We start from the raw sequence: 19,947 nt of genomic DNA on the forward strand, positions 1-19,947 counted from the left end.
CGGATCATCCGGCAACAGGGGTACCCCTCAGTTGTCCGGTGGAAGCTGTTTAAAGACCAGTGAATAACGAGATACCTTGTTAAGAAAACACAATCGTTTTGTGATGAATAGGCTAGAGGAAGTTTGTTTGAATTAGTGAAAAAAAGTCAGAGGAAATTTGGGCTATATTTGCTACATGAGTGTGAAATTTTTGAATTCACTTTGCGTATGTGAAGGTTTGGACGATAGAAAGCGAACTGAAACTGAGGGTTATGCAATACATGTACAGAGAATAACGTTATGAATACTCACTTCAATATTTGCCGGGGTCGCTATGCGTTAAGGGTCATGACGAAAACCAGAACAAGACAATTCTCTTTACTGAGAAGAAAAACAATTAACGTTCTGGGTATTGAAACATCCTGTGATGATTGCTCCGTTGCTGTTTGCCAGTACGACCAATCACGTAATGAACCGTCGAAGGTCTTGCTTCAAAAAACACGGAGAACAATACATCTGTATGAAAAATACGGAGGTATTCATCCAAACATTGTCATGCACGAACACCAACGACAGCTTGCACCGCTTATACAGTCTGTATTAACGGAGGCTGAAAAATTGGATGCTTCTATTATTGATATTGTGAGTGTTACTCGAGGCCCGGGAATGCTAGGCCCTTTGGCTGTCGGACTAAATACGGCAAAAGGTCTTGCTGTTGGTCTGAAAGTCCCGCTTATTGGAGTCCACCACATGCTGGGACATTTGTTGGCCCCAAAACTCGAAAGAAACATTGATTTTCCGTTTCTCAGTCTACTCGTCTCAGGCGGGCATACAATGCTTGTGTACTCAAAATCCTTATTTGATCATGAAATACTTGCTACAACACTGGACATAGCTGTTGGTGATTACCTTGATAAGTGCGCACGGCTTTTGCGTATTCCATGGAATGGAGAGATGCCGGCAGCTGCATTAGAACGATACTCAGTTGTCAGTGATGTTACGGAATTTCCATTGCATGTTCCATTGTCAAAAAACGCGAAAACACGGCTTCATTGCTTTTCGTTTGCAGGTTTGCAAACACAGGTGGAAAAGGTTTTAACATGTTTGGGAGGCGAGACCGCCCCAGAAAATGTAAAACGACGGATTGCATATGCTGTTCAAAGCATTGCGTTTGATCACATTTGCCGAAAGGTTAGGCTGTGTATGAACGACTTGGTTGACAAGCCAATTTCTGCTTTCGTCTGCAGTGGCGGCGTTGCACGAAACCGCTATCTTCGTAACATGCTTGTAGTCATGCTGTCTAATTTTGAGACGGATACATCTCACAGCATTCCTCTTGTTTGTCCGAGCGCAGACTTGTGTAGTGACAATGCGTCAATGATTGCCAATGCTGCCATTGAAATGTACAAGCACGGCATTACGAGTCCTCTCACGATTGAACCAACATCAAAATGGTCGTTGGATGCATTGTCCCCTTTTGATCGTGCCGTTTACGAACCAATGTCTTCGTTTGAGGCCCGACACAGTCATCTTCCCTGACCATTATATGCAAGTTGTCTTTTTTAGTTCTCCATCCTCACGTTGATTTCCCTGATATTTAAACGATTGATATATTCAGATAGTGCGTATGTCTACATTCATATTTCTCCAATTTATAAGGAACCCTCGATACGGCCAGTGTTTAAACATGTATCGGTGTAAGGCACCTAATAAACATTATCGTAGCATTTCATCAAACCAAAGATACATGAAGGCAAGGACGCCGTGTCCCACCTTTGGTACTCCTTGGCAAGAGTACCTGTTTTTTATTTTTTTTATGACTCAGAGAAAGGAAGAAATAAACTAGAAGTGTATTTCTCCATCTCCTGTTTATGACAACCATTAATTGGTATTTCGATTAAAGAAAACATCCTCTTTGTTTTCGTCGCTCAAGAAGCCCTGCGTGATTTGTTGCAAGAACAAAACAAGGACATCCCGGAGATTAGATTGCTCGACAACCTTTTGAAATGCGTCGCAGGAAAGAGCAAAGGCTGCGTTTTGTTCTCGGAAACCAGAAAAGCACAAGTGAAGAAACTTACTAATAGTAGTAAGGTAAATATCATCGCGAGAAGTATTTGTTTTGCAACACATGAAAATAAGGGTCTCAGACAACTCAATAATATCTTCTTTATCCAGGAATCCACGTTTTTTTGTGTCATACAGATAAAAGACGAGCATGGCAGAATGAAGAACACAGTCGACCTTAAGACGCTCAACCCCGATAACGAGATTTTTGAATGAAAGATATGTGCCATTGCCATCACGCATCCAGTAAAACAGCCGAAGACACAATTGACGCTTGGCAAGAGTATCATTTGCAGTCTCGTATGGCGAATTGTTACGAAACCAGTCAGCATTAAATTCTATCATTTTCATGTAGTGCTCATAATCGATACACTGCTCCAATACGTTACTGTGACAAATCTGATCTTCTCCAAGGGCTTGCACAAAGGAATCATAAATGAAATCAAGTTCTGTCCGTGAAAGGAGAATCTGTTCGTAAATTCCACGCAAATGCGTCCGTTTTGTAAACCCATGAATGGAGGAAAGTACGGAAGCTTTAAGTTCAGAACGTTTCGAGTGAATGAGATCATTGGTCACATAGCCAAACGTCTCAAACGCTGTGCTGAGAAGCTGTTCGAATGAACAGTTATCGGCACTTGAAGATGAACTGTCTGAAATGGACTTTGTTGGATCTGACGTATCATCTTTATCGACAGAAATTGTGTGAGAGAAGCCGACGGGAAAACTGTTTATTGAGTCAAAGCACGTTTGAAATGCGGCAACCACGTAAGAGTCGTCTTGTGCTTCAAGCAGGCGCGAAGCGGTAATCTTGAAGAGCGCGAGTGCGAGCTGAAAAAGCACACAAGGGCCGCTCATAAATAGACAGTCGAGCACCTGAGCGGCCAAGTCGAGCCGAAATACTTTGATGTAGAGGGTGAGGAACCAGTTGAGGGTAAGGAGTTTAAGGTCAATGTCAATGTCGGCAAGGTGTTTATGAACATGGGGCAACGTGTGCTCAAGCAAATAAGTAAAAACGTTAAGGTCAAGCAGAACGCCGTAAATAATTTTCGAGTAATAGCCAGGAATGTAGTACTTGGAAAGCTGCGAGAACAAGAAGTATGCCTGTTCCTCGGTACAATAGACGAGAAGGGCCGCGACGACGATATTGTTTGCCTGGCAATAACCCATGTCTGCGTTGGCAGCGGCATGAACCGTAAGCACGCGACGCAGAGAATCAATTCCCTGAGCGTGATGGTAGCCTGAATAGCCTGGAAGACTGCGTTCCAAGTCCTTTTCAATCTCATCATCTCTGTCGACAGCTGGATCTTCCAGTTTTTTCAGCCACTGATTATAAAACTTGCTGCATTTCCAACGAACGTAAAGACTACAGGACAGTGTTTCCCAAAGCTCACCACGCAACTCATTCGGGACGCCTGAACGAACGAGCTGACGTAGCTGAGCAGTCCGAAGCAAGGTAAAATTGGTACCCAGCGCCTGGAAATAGCTCTGCCAATGCTTCATTTTAAGGGAGGCCAAGGAACTGGCTGTAGAAAGGCCGTCTGGGTAACCGAATTGGGCTCCCAAGCCCGGACTTTTCCAGGACGAGAATGAGGAAGCGGAAGTAGACGAAGTTAACGAAGAGGCGGCAGATGTTGAGGAGGACACGGTTGAAGAAGCAGGTGTGTGCAAGGGAAGAGGAGGGGCTGCTGTGTCCTTAGACGACTTGGTAGCGCTCGACGCATCCGACCTGGCCGCATGAGACATTGTCCGCTGCTCCTGCTCTCTGTCCTCATACTCTCCATTTCCTGTCAATCCATAACACAACCGCTCCGACAGCAACGGTCTCAAAAAATTGTGTATACCCTGGACATCTGGCATGGCCTTACGCAACTGAGTGAGCAGCCGGTCACAAAAAAGCTCACAGAGGTGCCGTTGTTCCTGTACAAACAGTTCTAGATGCTGCTCATGCAGCGTGGTTGCATGAAACACATATATATTTGAGGTTGTTTTTGCCCGTTCCAACTGGCACAAAGCAAACAGCGGAAACGCAAAACAAAGTGCACTGTCTTCACTCAGGAAGCACAGAAACGAGGTTGTTACCCACACAAGGCCTGAACTTGCCGTCAGCAGTGAATGGTCTTTTGCGTACACAGACACAGTGCAAAAGACTTGCGCCGCGACCTCCTCCTCGCGCGGCAGACTGAAATACTGCAATGGGTTTGTTTTCTCTGGCTGTGTTTTATATCTATTTTCAAGGAACAATTGCTTGATTATGTTCATTAGGCATTCTTGTGGAGGAGTGGAACGCAAGCGCTCGACGTACGCGAGTGCGGCGTCGACGAAGACGAGAACGAGCTTGTAGGAGCTGCAGGAAGCGCAGAAGATGCGCGAAGAATTACGAGGATGTTTGCAACAATGTTGGATGGGCGGCTGCTTTTTGTTGATGGATTTACGGGTAAACTACAAATTGGAAAAAAAAAATTCTACGATGGACTGGGAAATTGAGAAGGATAAAAGAGGTCTAACATAGAAATCATTAAAGAGGAACAAGTGACGGGATGTAGAGATGAAGTGTAGGGAAAGTTGGGGCGAGTCGTTGAAACCGGGACGAAGAGAGAGACCATGTGAAGAATGTCTTGGCTGTTAGTACGATGTAACCCTTTTTCCCCCTTTTTGCGGTAGCAATAGTTGTGCAATGGCCACTACTTACGAGGCCGACCTCGGCCTCGTCCGCGTCCTCGTGTCGTTTTAGCAGCCGTCTTAGCCTTTGCTGAAGCTCTTGAAGCAGTTTTTTTGCCCTTTTTAGAGACGGAGACAAACTTGTCTTTCGTAAGGTCCAGCTCATCGTCATTATTTCCATCGCCATCTTCGTCATCACCGCCGTCGTCCATCTCGTCTTCGGCTTCAATAACATCTTCCAAGTTTGGCGCCTCGACTGTCTTCGGACCCTTGGTAGGCAGAATGTCACTGGCACCCATAAACGGAATGGGATGGCTCATCGAGTTGTACTTGCGTGTAAACGCCGACTTGGCTGCAGACGGCACGCCCTTGAGCACTTGCTCGCCAAGGTCGGCCGGCAGCATGAGTTCAGAGACAGCATCAAAGTCTTCACGTGTCAAGTAGTATTCATCCATCAACTCAATCATGTCAGGCACAGCTTCACCCTTGTCGGTCGCAAAACGACGATGCAGCATGCTGAAGAGCAACGGGAGATACTGCTCGCGAACGCCGATGCGGTCGGCAGAGATTTTGAGACGCATGTGTAATTGCAACTCACGCAACATGCGCATGAGCTTGTTGCCCTTGGAGTTGTTACCAAGCCATGTTGTGAACACGGTTTGCCGGGTACCAAAGCCGGAAACGAACGAGGCGGGACGCACGCACGACAACAGCGCATGCGTCGGCATCAGCGACCACTGCTGCTGCGAGCCATGGATGAGGCTGTCGACCAAGTCGGCCTGCGAAATGGAATCGGCCGCCTTGGAAATGAGTTCGAGATGCTTCAGCTTGGCGATTTTGGGAGGTTCTTGACGCAGACGATCGGGACGCGTGCTCAAGTAGTTCTCCTGCACCATGAGGTACGAGAACTCGTGGTCATTAAAGTAAAGTTCGAGTTTGTCGTTGATGGAAACGTTGCTGGAAGGATGGAAAAGGTTTCCATGAAGGTATCGATTGCAAATGTCCCATGGTTTGAGGACAATGTGTTTTTGAGAAGCCTTGGCGACGGCCGTGCTCTCTGCAGGACTGAGCGACGACTGGCCGAGACGCCAGGCAGAAAGAATGTTGATAATTTGACGAATGTCGGAGTGGGTGCCTTGTACGAGTTGGTCGACAGCAGCGGGTGCAAGCTTCAGCTGCTCGCGGTATGCAATAGACATGATACGCGAACGCAGCGAATTGGCGTCTGGCCGGCGGAAACGCATGTCGAACGTAGTGCGGTCGAGAGGACGGAGCTTGGGACTAGCGCGGTCGTTGCAAATGCAAATAATGGGTATCCGGGTCTTCTTAATGATCGTGTTCAACTGGCCGACGCCGCCTCGGTCGCCGGCAGACATACCGTCGACCTCGTCCATAATCAGCACAAGCCGTTGCTTGTTGGCATCGGGACGCTTTCCGCCGGGCCCCTGTAGGTAACCGGCCAAGGAACGACTGTCCGTGACGCCGAGCAAATGCTCATCAAGCATCCGCTTGCTTCGAGTGTCACTAGCATTGAACTCGAGCACATCGTAGTCCTCGAGATGGGCCACCAAATGTGCTGCGGTCGTTTTTCCAATGCCCGGAGGACCGCTGATGAGCACGGCTCTGTACAGACCCAGGCCGTCGGGACCCGGTCTGCTGAAATTGGCCGCACGAGCGTTCGGCCAGGAATGAAGCCACGACTGAAGCTTCTGCACAAGCCCCTTGTTGCCGCAGATGTCTTTGAGCGAGGTTGGAGCGTACTTGTCCGTCCAGAGCCGCGAGTCAACGGCGCCGTTCTCGCCGGTAGCACTGATTTTAGCGGCATGAGCAGCATCTGCGCGTGCAAACTCCTGCGCCGTCTGCTCCAGTTTCACACGTTCCTGCTCGCGCTTGGCCTGGACAGCCTGAGCAGCTGCTCCGGAGCCGCCGTTTTCAGGAAGGTGACTGATGAGAAAGAGCAAACCGTCCTCATCGATGGCACGGATGTTGTGCGTCTTGATCGTCTCCACCTTTCGGGGACCCGCATTGTCTCCAAGCACCACGAAATCCGTTTTTGTTGACGGCGCGCCGGTGACCTTTCCACCGTACTGTTTGATCAAGTCGCCGGCCTCCTGTCGCGTCAGCGTTTCGAGAATGCCGGTAATGACAAAGCTGAGACCGCTGAGACAGCCGGGCTGGCCAGAGGGAATGGGTTTCGAGCCCTGCTCGCCCATAGTCGTCGGCCGGTCGGCAAACGTTCCTGCGGCCATGACGCCCATGGAATCGACGTTCACGAGGGGCACGCTCTGGAGGACGCGCAGAGCATCTTCAGAGAAGCGCGGAGCATTCCGAGCAGCGCGGCGAGCAGCAGCAGCCGTCGTGCGCGCGCCTGCAGCAGGCGCCGCACGTCGTCGCGGGGCCCTAGCTGTGCTGGCCTTGCTCGCCTCTGCTGCAGGTGCCGCCGCCGCCGCCTTTGCTGAAGCGGCAGAAGCCCTGCGTGTGGGGGCCGGCTTGGACTCCACCTGCGCACCCCCGTTTTCGCTGCCCCCGCGCACCTCCACATCCATGGGCGTGGGGGAGGGGACGACGACTACGGGAGAGGAGCGGCGGGGGGTGTGTGCAGCAGGCTCGACCTTGGTGCTAGGAGGTTAGTGGGATGAAGTGGGATGTGTGGGGTAGTATGGGGGCGTACCGTTTGGTGCCAGCATCGTCGTCGTCGTCGTCGCTGACGACAATGGTCCGCCGTTTCTGGGCGCGCGGACGGGAGGGAGGGGGAGAGACGGACGCGTCCGCGGATGCAGGCGCGGGCGTAGCGGGTGCAGAGGCAGAGGCAGACGCAGCTGACTTGTCTTTTGGTGCACCGAAAAAGCTGCGAATGTCAGAGTTCATGGGGGAGGGAGAGAGCGGGAGCGGGTGGTAGCAGTGAGCAGCAGCGAGCACCAGGGAGCGGTAGCGAGCTGGTGCGAGGTGGTGCGAACTGGTACGAGCGCGGACTACCGAACTGCGTAACACTTCGTTAACTGCATATCGATGCTGCACTCCAACGCACTATTATCCGAATACCGCACAACATCTTTCTCATTAGCGAGCGATAGCGAGCTGGTGCTCGTTGGTTCTCGTTAATTCTCGTTGGCGCTCCCTGCTGCCAATGACGTGAGCTGCGGCATCCCTTCTCAGGGATGCCACGTGGCCTGCATCCGATCGCGTCATGCAGCGACCCCGCACGCTTTAAGGTTGAGCAGGGCGTGCGTTAGAGCTCGCAGGAGCGCGCAAGACCTCGTAACGACGATAGCGCACGGTAGCGCCGCGCTGAGGCTCGTAACCTCGCTAAGAATCACTGCACCTCGCAAAATTTCCTCAAGCTCGCTGGCGCTCGCGACGACCTCGCGGTCTAGCGAGAGGACCGCGGTAGCCCACGCTCGCACCATCTCGTACCAGCTCGCACCAGCTCGCTATCGCTCGTTGGTGCTCGTTGGTGCTCGCTACCGCTCACTACCTCTCTCCGCCTCTGCCCCTCCTCTGCCCTCTGCCAACATGCAACACGTCGACCTTGAAGTCGCCGTCCCCCGCGACGGTGTGCGGGCTGGCGACGTGCTCCGCTGCAGCATTGCGCTCCACGCCAAGCGCGACCAGCACATCCTGCTCATGTACGCGTACGTCCGCGGTGAAGCAATTCTCGATCCCGAGCTCGTCCAGCTGAGCGCGTTCGACAGCGCGTTCGCCCAGGGCATGCTCAACAAACGAGCCATGAGCGGCCTCGTGGGCCTGCCCAAGTCCACCGGACCAGCAGGCTCGCTTAGCCAGGTGCTCGGCTCGTGGTTCGGTCGCGCGTTAGCGAGCACCGCCAGCTCGCTTCGCCAGGCAACCGAGACCACGCACCCCACGTCCATGGCGCTCCTGCTCACCGAGCCCGTCGTCCTGCTCGTCGACGAGCGCGTCCCCCGCGACACCGCGCGCCACGTCTCCTTCCAGCAGCTGCTGCCCCCCACCACGCCCCCCACGTTCGCGGGCACCGCGTTCCGCATCACACACTCGCTCGTCGTGGGCGTCCAGCGGCTGGGCGAGGACCAGCACGCGGTCGAGCTCGACTTTGCCGTGAACGTCGAGCCGGGGCCGGTGCCCGCCGTGCTCGAGCCGGTGCTCGTGCGCGCCGGCGACGCGCTCGCAGTCGACACGCTCGCCGGCCCCGGCGAGAGCGCCAGCAGCACCAGCACCAGCACCGACAGCAGCGGAGCTCTCGCTCCCCCCACTGCCCCCGCCCCCACTCCCACCGACACGCCTCTCTCGCACCCCCGGGTCGCCGAGTTGGCCGAGCTCTCCGCGCCCACGCCGAGAAGCACGCCGAGAAGCCCGCGCTCGCGCTCGCGCTCCCACAGCAGGCACTCGCGCACGCCCTCTGAAATTAACCTCCCCCGGCCCTCGGGCCTCGTGTCCACGCGCTTCGAGGTCTCCGCCAACGGCGTCGTGCTCTGCACCATCCAAATCTCAAAATCCACGTTCCGCTCCGGCGACATGCTCGTCGCGCAGATCGCCAACATGCAGGGCCGCATTCGCCAGGTGGCCGTCGCCCTCGAGTCCTCTGAGCACATCGCCGACCACCTGCGCGTCCGCAACGACGTCGGCACCTACCGCGCGACGCGCCGCGTCTGGGGCTACGTCAATCGCAGCACCCTCGGCCTGCACAATCTCGGAATCTCGCTCGTCGTCCCGCCCGAGTGTCCCGCCTCCTTTTCCACATTACACTTCTCCGTCGAAACCTGTCTGTGCGTCGATCTCCTGCTTTTCGCGCCGCCTGACTCGGCTGCAGCCGCCGCGAGCGGCCCAGTCGCGAGCGCTGGAGTGGCAGGCCCAGCGACCACGGGTCCTGGCCCCCTCGGCCCACCACCGCAGCGGCTGCAGCCCTCTCGATCCACACCCCCCAGCGCGCCCGCTGCTCCCGGCCAACCTCCTCCTCCACCCGCCCCTGGCGGCGAGCCCAGCACGAGCACGCCCAGGGGCGGCCAGAGCCCGCACCAGCACCAGCACCACCAGAGCCCGAGCCCGAGCCAGAGCCAGTCCCAGGACCGCTCCCCCACGATTCCCCCCACCTCGTCGCCGGCCCCCGCGCCTGCGCCCCCGCACAGCGTCTCGCCGTTCCTGGTGCAGCGCGGGCCCTCGACGTTCGTGCCCGCGGCCACCGTGTCCAGCACCCGCGTCAATTGCCGGCTGCCCGTCGTCATCCGGCACACGCTGACCGACGCGACCAGCACCAACATTGGCCGCGTGTCGCCGTAGGCCCCCGCAGCGGCCACGTGACCGCGTCGCGCTGGCCTAGCGCACTCCACCGCGCCGCTGCCCTGCATACCGCGCTGCGCTGCCCTGCCCAAAACACCCCCGCTCCTCACCGTCCCTCACCTGCATCCGATCATCTCCGACCGCCCCTGCCGAGCTAGTCGGCTCGCGTGTGCGCGCCGGACACACCTTTTTTCCTTCTCCCACACTCTCATAGGTCAAATCTGCAGTTACGTCATTAATGCGCCGCCTCGGCTCTTGATTGGTGTGTGGGAAATATGCTGCTCCTTTTCCTCTCATCACGTGTGCGTCCTTGGCGTCATTGGGTGCAGGCCTGTGCGGGCACACGTCATCCTCGCATGCCAGACGCAGCCACGCGTCGACCCGGCGGCAGTTGCGACCGTCCACGCAGCGCGTCCAACAGGGCGACGCCCACGTGCGTTCCTGCCAGAACGCACGTGGGCCTGCTGCAGCCCGCGCCATCGGTGTGCAGGCATTCTCTGCACCTGTGCCCCTGGCGACCGCCCAGACCGCGCACAATTTCTTACGCTGCCCATGCTGCCCATGCCTCCGTTCCGCCGTGCGAGCTGTTTCTCCACGTGCCGCTCGCGTCGCTTCGGAGATAACCTTCCCGTATTGCGCTACGTCTTGCCGCGCAATTTTGGACTTTTTTTAAGCTCTGATCGGGGTGAGTCTGATGTCATCGCGTCGTCATGCTCTTCACATGACCCACTTTTTCGAGCACACAAGTGGCCGTTAAGGTGTCAGGGGGGTTTTCATAGGCCGGTCTGGGCGCGTCGGCAGCCAGGGGACAGGGGAGCCTAATTCGAGACCCTGACCGCGATTTTGGGGGTGCACACACGCCAAACTCTGTGTGCTGCGACATGCTGCCCAAGGCCCTCCCACACCGTCTCCTCCGTGCTTTCCGCCACCCTTGCCCTGCCCGAATGCCCTGCTGCCCGCCCATTGCTGGTCACCTCCTTTGCTCCTCGCTTCCTTGACGATCTCCTGCTCGTGATTGGCGGTCATTATTCCCCCGCGCTCGCGTTTCCGTCATCCACTTGGCGCGCCCACGTTGCCTCCCCTCGCCCCTCTCTCCACTCCAAGCTATTAGGGTTTATTAGGCGTCACACTGTTATCATCGCTGCGTTACTATTTCTGGATCGCTAGCCAAAATCGCGCTCTTTTTGCCGCCCGCTCATTGGCTGTCCGCGGCTCTTCGCGATAGCATCCCCTTCGCTATTTCAGCCATTGTTTATTATGGCCTCCCCTCCCGCGCACACCCACACACACCCACTTAACCGTTGCACACACGCACAACAGCAGGTAGACGTGTTTTTCAACCGTTTTGTGTGCAAAGTACGAGGTTTCTGCTCTTAGAAGCATTTTCCGCGCGTCTCAACACCTCCTGAGTCCGTTCCCGCCTTTTCGTGCGCATTCTGCCTTGAATTTCGCCGTCGCTGCTTTTTGTGCCTCGTTTTGCACTGAATCGTAGACGTCGACGTTTTCAGCAATCCACTGCCCGTCGGAATTGTTTGTTTTCTCTAAAAACCCGTCGTGTAACGCGTAGGTTTTCCTTTTCTTGGCGACCCATTGCTGTGACACTGTTTGTGTGCCCGCATCGCCAGCACCACGCGTGTCTGTGAGGTTCTGCGTACTCGTGCCGTGACCACACACGTCCTCCACTCCGTGTCCCACGTCGTTTTCGTTTTTTTCTCCTTCTCGGTTTCTGTGTTCTTTCTCTTCTTTCCTCCTTTACCCCTCTCCGCCTTTTCCTTTTCCGTTTTCGCGTTTTTTTCGCTCCCTTGTGTACTGTTGCAGCTGCGTGAACTGACACTTTGCAACATTTTCACGAACGAGCATATGCAAGTGCTGACGCGCCGTGTGTTTGTCCGTTCTTGCCTTTTCGCACATCTCTGAGTGAGTCCCAAGTGCGTATACGCGTGTTTATGAACATAAGAAGAGCGTCTTGTGTGCGTGTGTGTCTTTTCGTGTTTGGAATTGACTTTTGTCTCGCAACTTCCCACTTTTCCATACTCCTAAACTCCTAATCGCTCGCTCTTCCATCCTCCCGCCGTGTAACACGACCAACTCGACCTTTTTCCCTTTTTTCGTCTTCTTTCGTCTTTTCCTCTTTCTGTACTTTCTCTCTCACTCACACACACTCTCTCTCTCTCACTCTTTACGCACACAATCATGGCGAAAGCTACGCAAGCTTCTTCGCCCGCCCCCCAGCCGTCGCCTACTGGCCCTCCTGGCGCCTTCCATCCTGCCCAAACGAACTCTACGGGTCTCAATGGACCGATGGTTGGTTCTATGTCGGTCCAGCAGCAGCAGCAGCAACAACAGCAACAGGCCGGTATGGTCCAAAACGGTGGTTCTGTGATGGCACAGCCTCCCAGTCCCCGGACAGTACCGTACGGCTCCGGTCCCGGCGTCCCAGGACCCATGCAGCACTATGGCTCTCCTGCCATGTCGATGCAGGTGCACCAAAAGCACCTCTCTCAGGGCCAGCCCCAGCAGCACTATGCCATGGCTTCTCCTCGCATGCATCAGGACCAGCAACAGCAGCAGGCTCAGCAGCAGCAACAAGGTGCTCCACAACAGCAGCAGATTCAACAGCTTCAGAACCCCATGGGTGCCGCTGCGTACCAGTCAATCATGCACCCGTACTCCCAGCCTGCCATGGTTCAGCCTGGAGCACAGTCTGTCGTGGGCGCCCCCTACTACCAAACTACCGTGAATCCCCAAACCCATCAACTTGTTCATCACGTCCATCCCGCTGCAAACCCGGCCGCCCCGGGTATGCATTCTTTTCCTGGTGCCCAGGCCCCTGCTCTCCCTTCACACCTGCGTCCACAACAACAGCAACCAAACCAACAGGTTTCTCAACAGCCACAGCAGCAGCAGCAACAACAGCAACAGCAACAGGCTGCTTCTCAGCAAGTTTCGGTGCAAGGTCTCCAGCGCCAAGTGCAGGCTGTTCCCCTTGTACATAATGGTGTGAATGGTGCCGGCGTTGTGCAGGGTGTCTCCTACGTACCTGTGGCTCCGACGCAACCAAATCCTGCTGCCATGGTTGCCGGCGTAAAGCCGCCAGACGGCACGAATGTCGTGGCTGCTGCTGCTACCGCAACCAACCCCAACGCGGGTTTCAAGCCTCAAGGGGCCTTGATGCCTCCGCCTTCTGTAAATCCCGTCACCGGTGGTCCTTCCATACTTCCTTCAGACGCCCCAGCGGCTTTCCACAAGCTGCTTACGCTCAACGAGGAAACTTGGATTCAAGTCGGTCGTTTGGCCGAGCTCATGAATGACATGGACAAGGCTTTGCTCGCGTATGAGTCTGCTCTTCGGCACAACCCGTACTCTATCCCGGCAATGCTCCAAATTGCCATGATCCTCAGGACTCGCGAGCAGTATCCGCTCGCCATTGAGTACTTCCAAAACATACTCAATATCGACCCCAAAAACGGAGACATCTGGAGTGCACTCGGCCACTGCTACCTTATGCACGATGATCTTGTCCGTGCTTACCAGGCTTATCAACAGGCTCTTTACCATCTCAAGGATCCCAAAGATCCGAAGCTTTGGTACGGAATCGGCATACTGTACGATCGCTATGGCTCGCATGAGCATGCTGAAGAGGCATTTGCTCAGTGTTTGCGTGTAGATCCGAATTTTGAAAAAGCAAACGAAATTTATTTCCGGCTTGGTATTATCTACAAGCAGCAACGCAAGTTTGCCCAATCACTGGAGTGTTTCCGGTACATTCTCGACAAGCCTCCAAAGCCCCTCACTGTTCTCGATATTTATTTCCAGATTGGACATGTGTACGAACAACAAAAGGAATACAAGCTTGCCAAGGAGGCCTACGAGCGTGTTCTCGCCCACACTCCCAACCACGCAAAGGTTCTCCAGCAGCTTGGTTGGCTGTGTCATCAACAGTCGCCTTCTTTCTCCAATCAGGAATTGGCCATTCAGTATCTTACAAAATCGCTTGAAGCAGATTCCAACGACGCGCAGTCTTGGTATCTCATTGGACGCTGTTTCGTCGCCCAACAAAAATACAACAAGGCATATGAGGCCTACCAACAAGCCGTTTACCGTGACGGACGCAATCCAACATTTTGGTGCTCTATTGGTGTTTTGTATTACCAGATTAATCAGTACCAAGACGCTCTGGATGCGTATTCACGCGCTATTCGTTTGAATCCTTACATCTCCGAGGTTTGGTATGATCTGGGCACGCTTTATGAAAGCTGCCACAACCAGATCGGCGATGCTCTGGATGCTTACCAGCGCGCCGCTGAACTGGATCCCGGCAACCCTCACATCAAGGCACGCTTGCAATACCTGCAGGGTGCTCAGAGTGAACAGCAGCGTGCTGTAGCTGCTCAAAATCAAAATGCTCAAAACCGTAACGAGCAAGACCATAAACAACCGCAAGTGGCCATGAATCAAAACATATATCCGAATGTCATCTCAGGCGGTAACCCTCACTGGCAGGTTCAACATCAACAGGCACCCAATGTTTATCCTCATCAGCCTGTTCATTATGCTGGAGTTCCTCCACAAGCTCAGCAGGCACAAGTTGATGCATCGTTGCAGCAGCAGCAGCAGCAGCAGCAACAACAACAACAACAACAACAGCACCAGGTTGCTCAGATGGTAACACGTTCACCTCGCGGTACTTACCATTACATTAATAGCGCTCCCACACCGGCTGATGTCAACCGTATGTCGAAAAGTGGTCCTTCGCAAACGTATCCTGGTGCCATAGCACAACCGTCTGCGATTGTCCAGGCGCCCGGTCAACCTTTAACGCCTGGCTCAGTAATGTCTCCGTCAAACGAAGCCAGTATTTCACCTCATACAAAAGCACCTGGTCCCGAAGCCGGTGACGCTGAGCAACGTCAAGATGTTCCTAAAAACTGGCAGCCTAGTACAGAGAGAGGCTCAATCTCTGGACCCAAATCCGCTCGTGGAAGCACGAGTGGCCGTCCACGGGGTGTCTCTTCTCGCCGGTCTAGTTTGGCTAATACTACGGATAATGCCTCGACGATGCCTTCTTCTCAACCCCAAAAGGAGCCTGAGAACAACGAGCTTCCTGCAATTCTGCCGGCCAAACGGTCCGCTTCTGAAAAGTCTTCAAATGCCCCAGATTCACCCCAACAATATGAGAATGTAAAACGGCCGAAGAATTCTGCTACCAATGAACAACAGCGTCAACAAGAGCCTGTCCATACACAACAAGCTGATCACAATGCTGTCAGCCAAGCCCAAGCGCCCGTCGCAGCCATGTCTGAGCCTACGACGACGTACCCCTCTGTCCAAAATGCTGTATTTTCAAATGAGAATCCAGTTTCTGCAACCCCGCCGGCCGAGGACGCAGGAACCTCGTCCAGAGAAGCGCAATCTGGTGGCGCGCATGAAATAAACGCCTTCAAATCGTCTGGAACAAAGGGCGAGACAGCTGATTCAAACCCTAATTCCACTCGAACCGATAATAAAAACAGCGAACAGAAGCAGGCCCTTCAACAAGGTGCTCGGACGCTGGGTGTTGATGAAAATTACGATGAAGATGAAAACGAAAGAGAAGAAGAAAGCCGAAACTAGTATCTCTATTCACTTCTTTCTTAACGTTTTTTGACTCTTATGTATGCTTGATGTGTATAACTTTGAATGATTTTGGGAGTTTCATCATGGGATCTACTTTTGCTTTTCTCGTTGTTTACCTCACTCTTTCTGTAGATAGCATAATGATTATATTAGCTCGACTAAAAGGATGCGTTCGTTATTTTATGTTATAATTGTGCCTTGCCTGCCTAATATTGAACTACTTATTGGCCTATTACTATACTACGCTGGTGTTTGTGGGTGAGGAACATACAGTAGTAACTGGTTTCTCTGTTTTTTTGGTGGTGAGTTGAAGATGGTCGTTGTTACTTGAAACACTACCACCACAAGTAACAACGCTGTTAGCAACTAATGCTGCAATATGCAGGCCTGGTTTGCTTGTGTCAGCACTCTGAGGAAGACGCAGCGGATGTGAGAACGGAGCAAGAGAGCGAAAAAGATCGTTAGCGTGAAATTAGTAATATCTCAATGAGTTGTCTGCTAAAATCAAAAGTCGTGTGGAAACCAGCACGCTTCCTCATAGCATCCTTCTTTTCTTTACAAACAACTGTAAGAGCAACGTCAAACAAAGCGAACGTTGTTCCTAATAAGCGAAACAAAAATAACATTCCGAAAGAAGCATTATTTGATGATGAAAATATGAGGATCCTGCCTGATAATGTGCTTGCTGCTTACGTTGCGCCTGTCCGTCACCCTGTGACGAAAGATGCCGTAGAATGTGCTCAAATAATGTTTAAAAGTTATGAACTATCAAAGTTAGAGTTCTTTGCAGACTTCGCAGTTCGTTGTGCATATTACATGAATATACCTGTTAGGGGACCAACTCCCTTGCCTAAAAAAATACAACGGTGGACTCTAGTGCGTTCACCTTTTGTTCATAAAGCCTCTCAAGAGAATTTTGAAAGAATCACATACTCCCGGTTACTTCGTTTGTTTAACGTAAACAGCGAAACACTCGAAGTACTGTTGGGGTATCTGAACACAAGCATTGTTCCGACGATTTCCATGGATGTAACTGTTTACGAGCATGAAAAGTTGGATGTCTTGGACCGAGTGCAACAACTTATTCCTGATGCAAACGAAGAAACGTGGGAATGTGGAAGAGAAGATCAAATTATTCCCAAGGCGGTTGACCGCTTGCTTTCCACAGACAAAGATTTCGTTGCCTTGATGAAAAAGACCGGACGGTAGTTTTTGCAAAACGCTTTTTGCATTTTTTTTCCAAACCATTTATGATTTTGTATAAATCAATACATTTGCAAACGCAGTTCGGATTCTAAAATGGACACCCAAAAAAGATGTCTAGTGCATTTATATATCCAGTGAAATCTCCTCTGGGTTCGCTGGAGAAGCTTGTTTTGAAGGAGATTGGTCGTTCACATTACCACCCTGCGGTCCCGTAGAAGAGGCAACAAAACCAGCAAGAGGTTTATCGCGCACGACTGCATTGTTTAATTGTTCCATTGCATCGTTACTGGCAACAGCGTCACTGCTGGTCGAGAGAACGGCCGCTTGCTTTGCGATGAAAGCAACATCAGAATTGAATTTTGCAAGAACAGACCGCTTGATGCGAAGCATGTCTTTTACTGTTTCTTCGGCGTTTCCATACTTAATTTCGAAATCCTGCCATTTCTCCCAATAATCAGATTCTACTCGTGGATCGCAGTATTGGCTTCCATGAATGAAGATAGCACGAGCACGATCAATTTCACCCAGCTTTATTTCGAGTTCCGCATAACGAAGACACATTTCTTTCACTTGGGCGTCCGGAAGTATTTCAATAGCTTTTTCATAAATAGGTCTTGCAGCAGCAATACCGAAGTTCACGGTGGCTTTCACCAACCATATATCGAACACATTTTTTCTTTCCTCTGGTACAACGGCAGTACTTGCTTTCTCCAGAATGCTTAAAGATTTTCGGGCCTTTCCATAGGTTTCTTCGTATTCGGCGTAAAGAAGATACAGTGGTTTCGCAAATTTTTCTGGGCAATTATCAAGCGCTTGCTCAAATAGATCACGGGCACGTTCCAATCTTTGTCCTTTATAACGTTGAACGAATTTAGTTAGATACAAATTCCATAGTTCGAACGCAACGGGATAGCTGAACAATGCAACACCGCGTTCATAAACTTTGAAACTATCTTCAAAGAATTGGTTTTCTTCTAATAGATTGGCATAATTAACGACGACTTGGGGTGTCGCGATTTTAAGTTCGAACATTCGTTCATAAAGAGCTCTTGTTGATTCGAGTGTGCCGACACTTTCTTCCAAATCAAGATAAAACAACCAAAGCTTTGCGGATTTGTGCAGCCGTGCTTGTGGACTCAAAGATTCATCAAAGAAACTGACAGTGCTGTGCTTTGGACCTTTCGTGGCTTGTGCTACAAGTGAACGTGCACGATCAAAATTGTTTTGTCGAAGTTCCATCTCAGCCCAATCAATCCATATTTGTGCCAAATCATTTACTGATTTGAATGGCACTTTTGTAGCTTTCTCAAAAATGATCCGTGCATTTTCTAAGTCATCCAATTTTTCAAAAAACATTGCAAAATTCGTCCACAAACCAACAAAGTCGCCGACGGCTTGACTAGGCTTAATGGAACTTAATGCTTTGGTATACACAGAAAGCACAGCTTCAGCATCTTCACCATGCAATTCAACTCTTCGCTGCCATTCAGAAGCATTATGCACGTTTTGTCGAAGGAGCACATCGTTCACATAAAATGGGCGCTGGTTCAGGAGATTTTCTAGCCGTAAGAGTTGGAAGTCTAGCTCAACATCATTTACATTATTTGTTTCTGCCCGTTCCATTAAATGCGTGACCCATTGTTCTTCGAATTCAACGGCAGCATCGAAGACGAATGTGAAATCCCGTACAGTTACAACTGTAGTAATTCCCTCCATAAAAATATCACGCGCCTGAATATTAGCAACAGAAAAAAAAAAATATTAACAACAGCTTCAAAAGAACGGTTGAGAACTTACCTTTTCATACAAACCCATCCGAATAAAGTACCGTGCAAGAGTTGTATACAGCCGACCGGCTTGGTCAGTAAATCTTTTTATGCCCGCTCGCAAAACTTCCTCAACGTTGATGTTCTGGATTTCGCGCGGATGCTTGACCAGGAGTTCAGAAAACTCTGACCAGATTTGGTAATTACTTTTCCGTTTTGTCGAAAGGAAAACGGGGCGATTGAGAATGTTGAGGTATTCGTGTACAGCGTCATTCCACATCTCCATGTGAACAAGTTCTTCAATAAAATCCTCAATTGCCCGAGGTTCAACACAGACGTAGCGTCTGAGTACATGGACGCAGAAAGGGCCTCCAATGCTAATAGCGTAGTCTTTATATAATTCCCAAATACGATCATGTTGAGCGACGGGTAAGGCCCTTAATGCTTCATCAAAAGCTTTCCGAGTATCTGTGACATTCGCTTGTAGCATTAAAAACTTAAGATACATTTCCCAAATAACGGGAAACCGATGAAGTAGAACGAGGGCTTTTCGGAAACAATTGTTCACCGCTTCATAGTCGTCGACGAATCCAAAGACAGGAACTTGCGTAATGTGTTGTATCCGAAGCTCTAAATACTGTTTCCACAGTTTGTAGCTTCCAGGAAGATCGTTACAGGCACGTTCGTATAGAAAAACGCGTTTTAAAAAAGAGCTGCTTTCATTCGCAGTCAAATAGCGTAACCAAGCTTTAAGAGAAAACGGGTTTCGAAGCAATTCTAACTCAAAAGGTTCATCTTTTGCCTCAATTAGTGAAACATCTACGAGAACATCGTTACTGTCATTCATTTTAGACAGTTGTTAAAGGACGGGAAATGTCGCTGTAAACACGAACAAATTTACCAGAAAATCGGGCCAAATGCTGCCAAAACACGAAACGCGAAGAATGTAAGTAACTCAAACAAATATGCTTCACAAACAATGAGATTAGAAAACGTCCTATTAATAACGGACATCACAAACGTGATTCTCCTACAGTGAAAATTTCCACCCAAAATACAGGTTATACCAGCTAGAACAAAACACAACACGCAATTAAAATAGATGTCAACAATATAAATATACAAACTAATAAAAACTATGGAAGCAAAAGTCATCAGTCAGATAAGTGAGTTTCTTTGGTATCAGGTTGTCTTCAGCATTGTTCAGAAGCAGAACTGATTATAGGTATCATCATTTAATGACTTTTGCTGATAAGCTACTCAAAAGTTCACGACTGTAGATGTTAGAAAAGTTCCAAATAAATAGAAACGTCAAAGTCATTCGGTGATGCATGTTTTCTGATGATCATTGAATTTCACAGACAGAAAGGGGTAAAGTATAATCATTCAAGACTTGACAAATTGC

The 19,947-nt window shown here is 51.1% G+C and overlaps 8 protein-coding genes across 8 annotated transcripts; 4 read left to right on the top strand and 4 right to left on the bottom strand.

Moving 5' to 3' along the window:
- The first annotated feature begins 1 nt into the window (after position 1).
- On the top strand, positions 2-3,814 carry SJAG_00865 (hypothetical protein). Its single transcript, XM_002172098.2, has one exon. The coding sequence runs from the start codon at positions 280-282 to the stop codon at positions 1,516-1,518; it is 1,239 nt and encodes a 412-aa protein (XP_002172134.1). The 5' UTR covers positions 2-279; the 3' UTR covers positions 1,519-3,814.
- Positions 82-4,444, bottom strand: SJAG_00864 (GTPase activating protein Gyp2). The gene has a single exon (XM_002172097.2). The coding sequence runs from the start codon at positions 4,300-4,302 to the stop codon at positions 1,861-1,863; it is 2,442 nt and encodes an 813-aa protein (XP_002172133.1). The 5' UTR covers positions 4,303-4,444; the 3' UTR covers positions 82-1,860.
- On the bottom strand, positions 4,395-7,644 carry SJAG_00863 (DNA replication factor C complex subunit Rfc1). Its single transcript, XM_002172096.2, has 2 exons — positions 7,373-7,644; positions 4,395-7,320 (listed from the first exon to the last, which is right to left on the bottom strand). The coding sequence occupies exons 1-2, from the start codon at positions 7,567-7,569 to the stop codon at positions 4,725-4,727; spliced, it is 2,793 nt and encodes a 930-aa protein (XP_002172132.1). The 5' UTR covers positions 7,570-7,644; the 3' UTR covers positions 4,395-4,724.
- A 570-nt stretch (positions 7,645-8,214) lies between these two features.
- On the top strand, positions 8,215-9,954 carry SJAG_06588 (hypothetical protein; the record flags this gene model as incomplete). The annotated part of the gene is made up of 1 exon (XM_011050690.1): positions 8,215-9,954. The coding sequence occupies one exon, from the start codon at positions 8,215-8,217 to the stop codon at positions 9,952-9,954; it is 1,740 nt and encodes a 579-aa protein (XP_011048992.1).
- Positions 9,955-10,702: 748 nt separating this feature from the next.
- SJAG_00862 (hypothetical protein) lies at positions 10,703-11,026 on the bottom strand. Its single transcript, XM_002172095.2, has one exon. The coding sequence runs from the start codon at positions 10,978-10,980 to the stop codon at positions 10,708-10,710; it is 273 nt and encodes a 90-aa protein (XP_002172131.1). The 5' UTR covers positions 10,981-11,026; the 3' UTR covers positions 10,703-10,707.
- A 162-nt stretch (positions 11,027-11,188) lies between these two features.
- SJAG_00861 (transcriptional corepressor Ssn6) lies at positions 11,189-15,805 on the top strand. Its single transcript, XM_002172094.2, has one exon. It carries the CDS (start codon positions 12,148-12,150, stop codon positions 15,565-15,567), a length of 3,420 nt encoding a protein of 1,139 aa, XP_002172130.2. The 5' UTR covers positions 11,189-12,147; the 3' UTR covers positions 15,568-15,805.
- Positions 15,698-19,603, bottom strand: SJAG_00859 (complexed with Cdc5 protein Cwf3). The gene is made up of 2 exons (XM_002172092.2): positions 18,574-19,603; positions 15,698-18,507 (listed from the first exon to the last, which is right to left on the bottom strand). Exons 1-2 carry the CDS (start codon positions 19,387-19,389, stop codon positions 16,900-16,902), a joined length of 2,424 nt encoding a protein of 807 aa, XP_002172128.1. The 5' UTR covers positions 19,390-19,603; the 3' UTR covers positions 15,698-16,899.
- SJAG_00860 (mitochondrial 37S ribosomal protein RSM10) lies at positions 15,918-18,940 on the top strand. Its single transcript, XM_002172093.2, has one exon. The coding sequence runs from the start codon at positions 16,057-16,059 to the stop codon at positions 16,777-16,779; it is 723 nt and encodes a 240-aa protein (XP_002172129.1). The 5' UTR covers positions 15,918-16,056; the 3' UTR covers positions 16,780-18,940.
- Positions 19,604-19,947: the final 344 nt, after the last annotated feature.

The sequence above is a fragment of the Schizosaccharomyces japonicus genome (genome assembly GCF_000149845.2).
Source record: "Schizosaccharomyces japonicus yFS275 unplaced genomic scaffold supercont5.1, whole genome shotgun sequence".
Lineage (NCBI taxonomy): Eukaryota > Fungi > Ascomycota > Schizosaccharomycetes > Schizosaccharomycetales > Schizosaccharomycetaceae > Schizosaccharomyces > Schizosaccharomyces japonicus.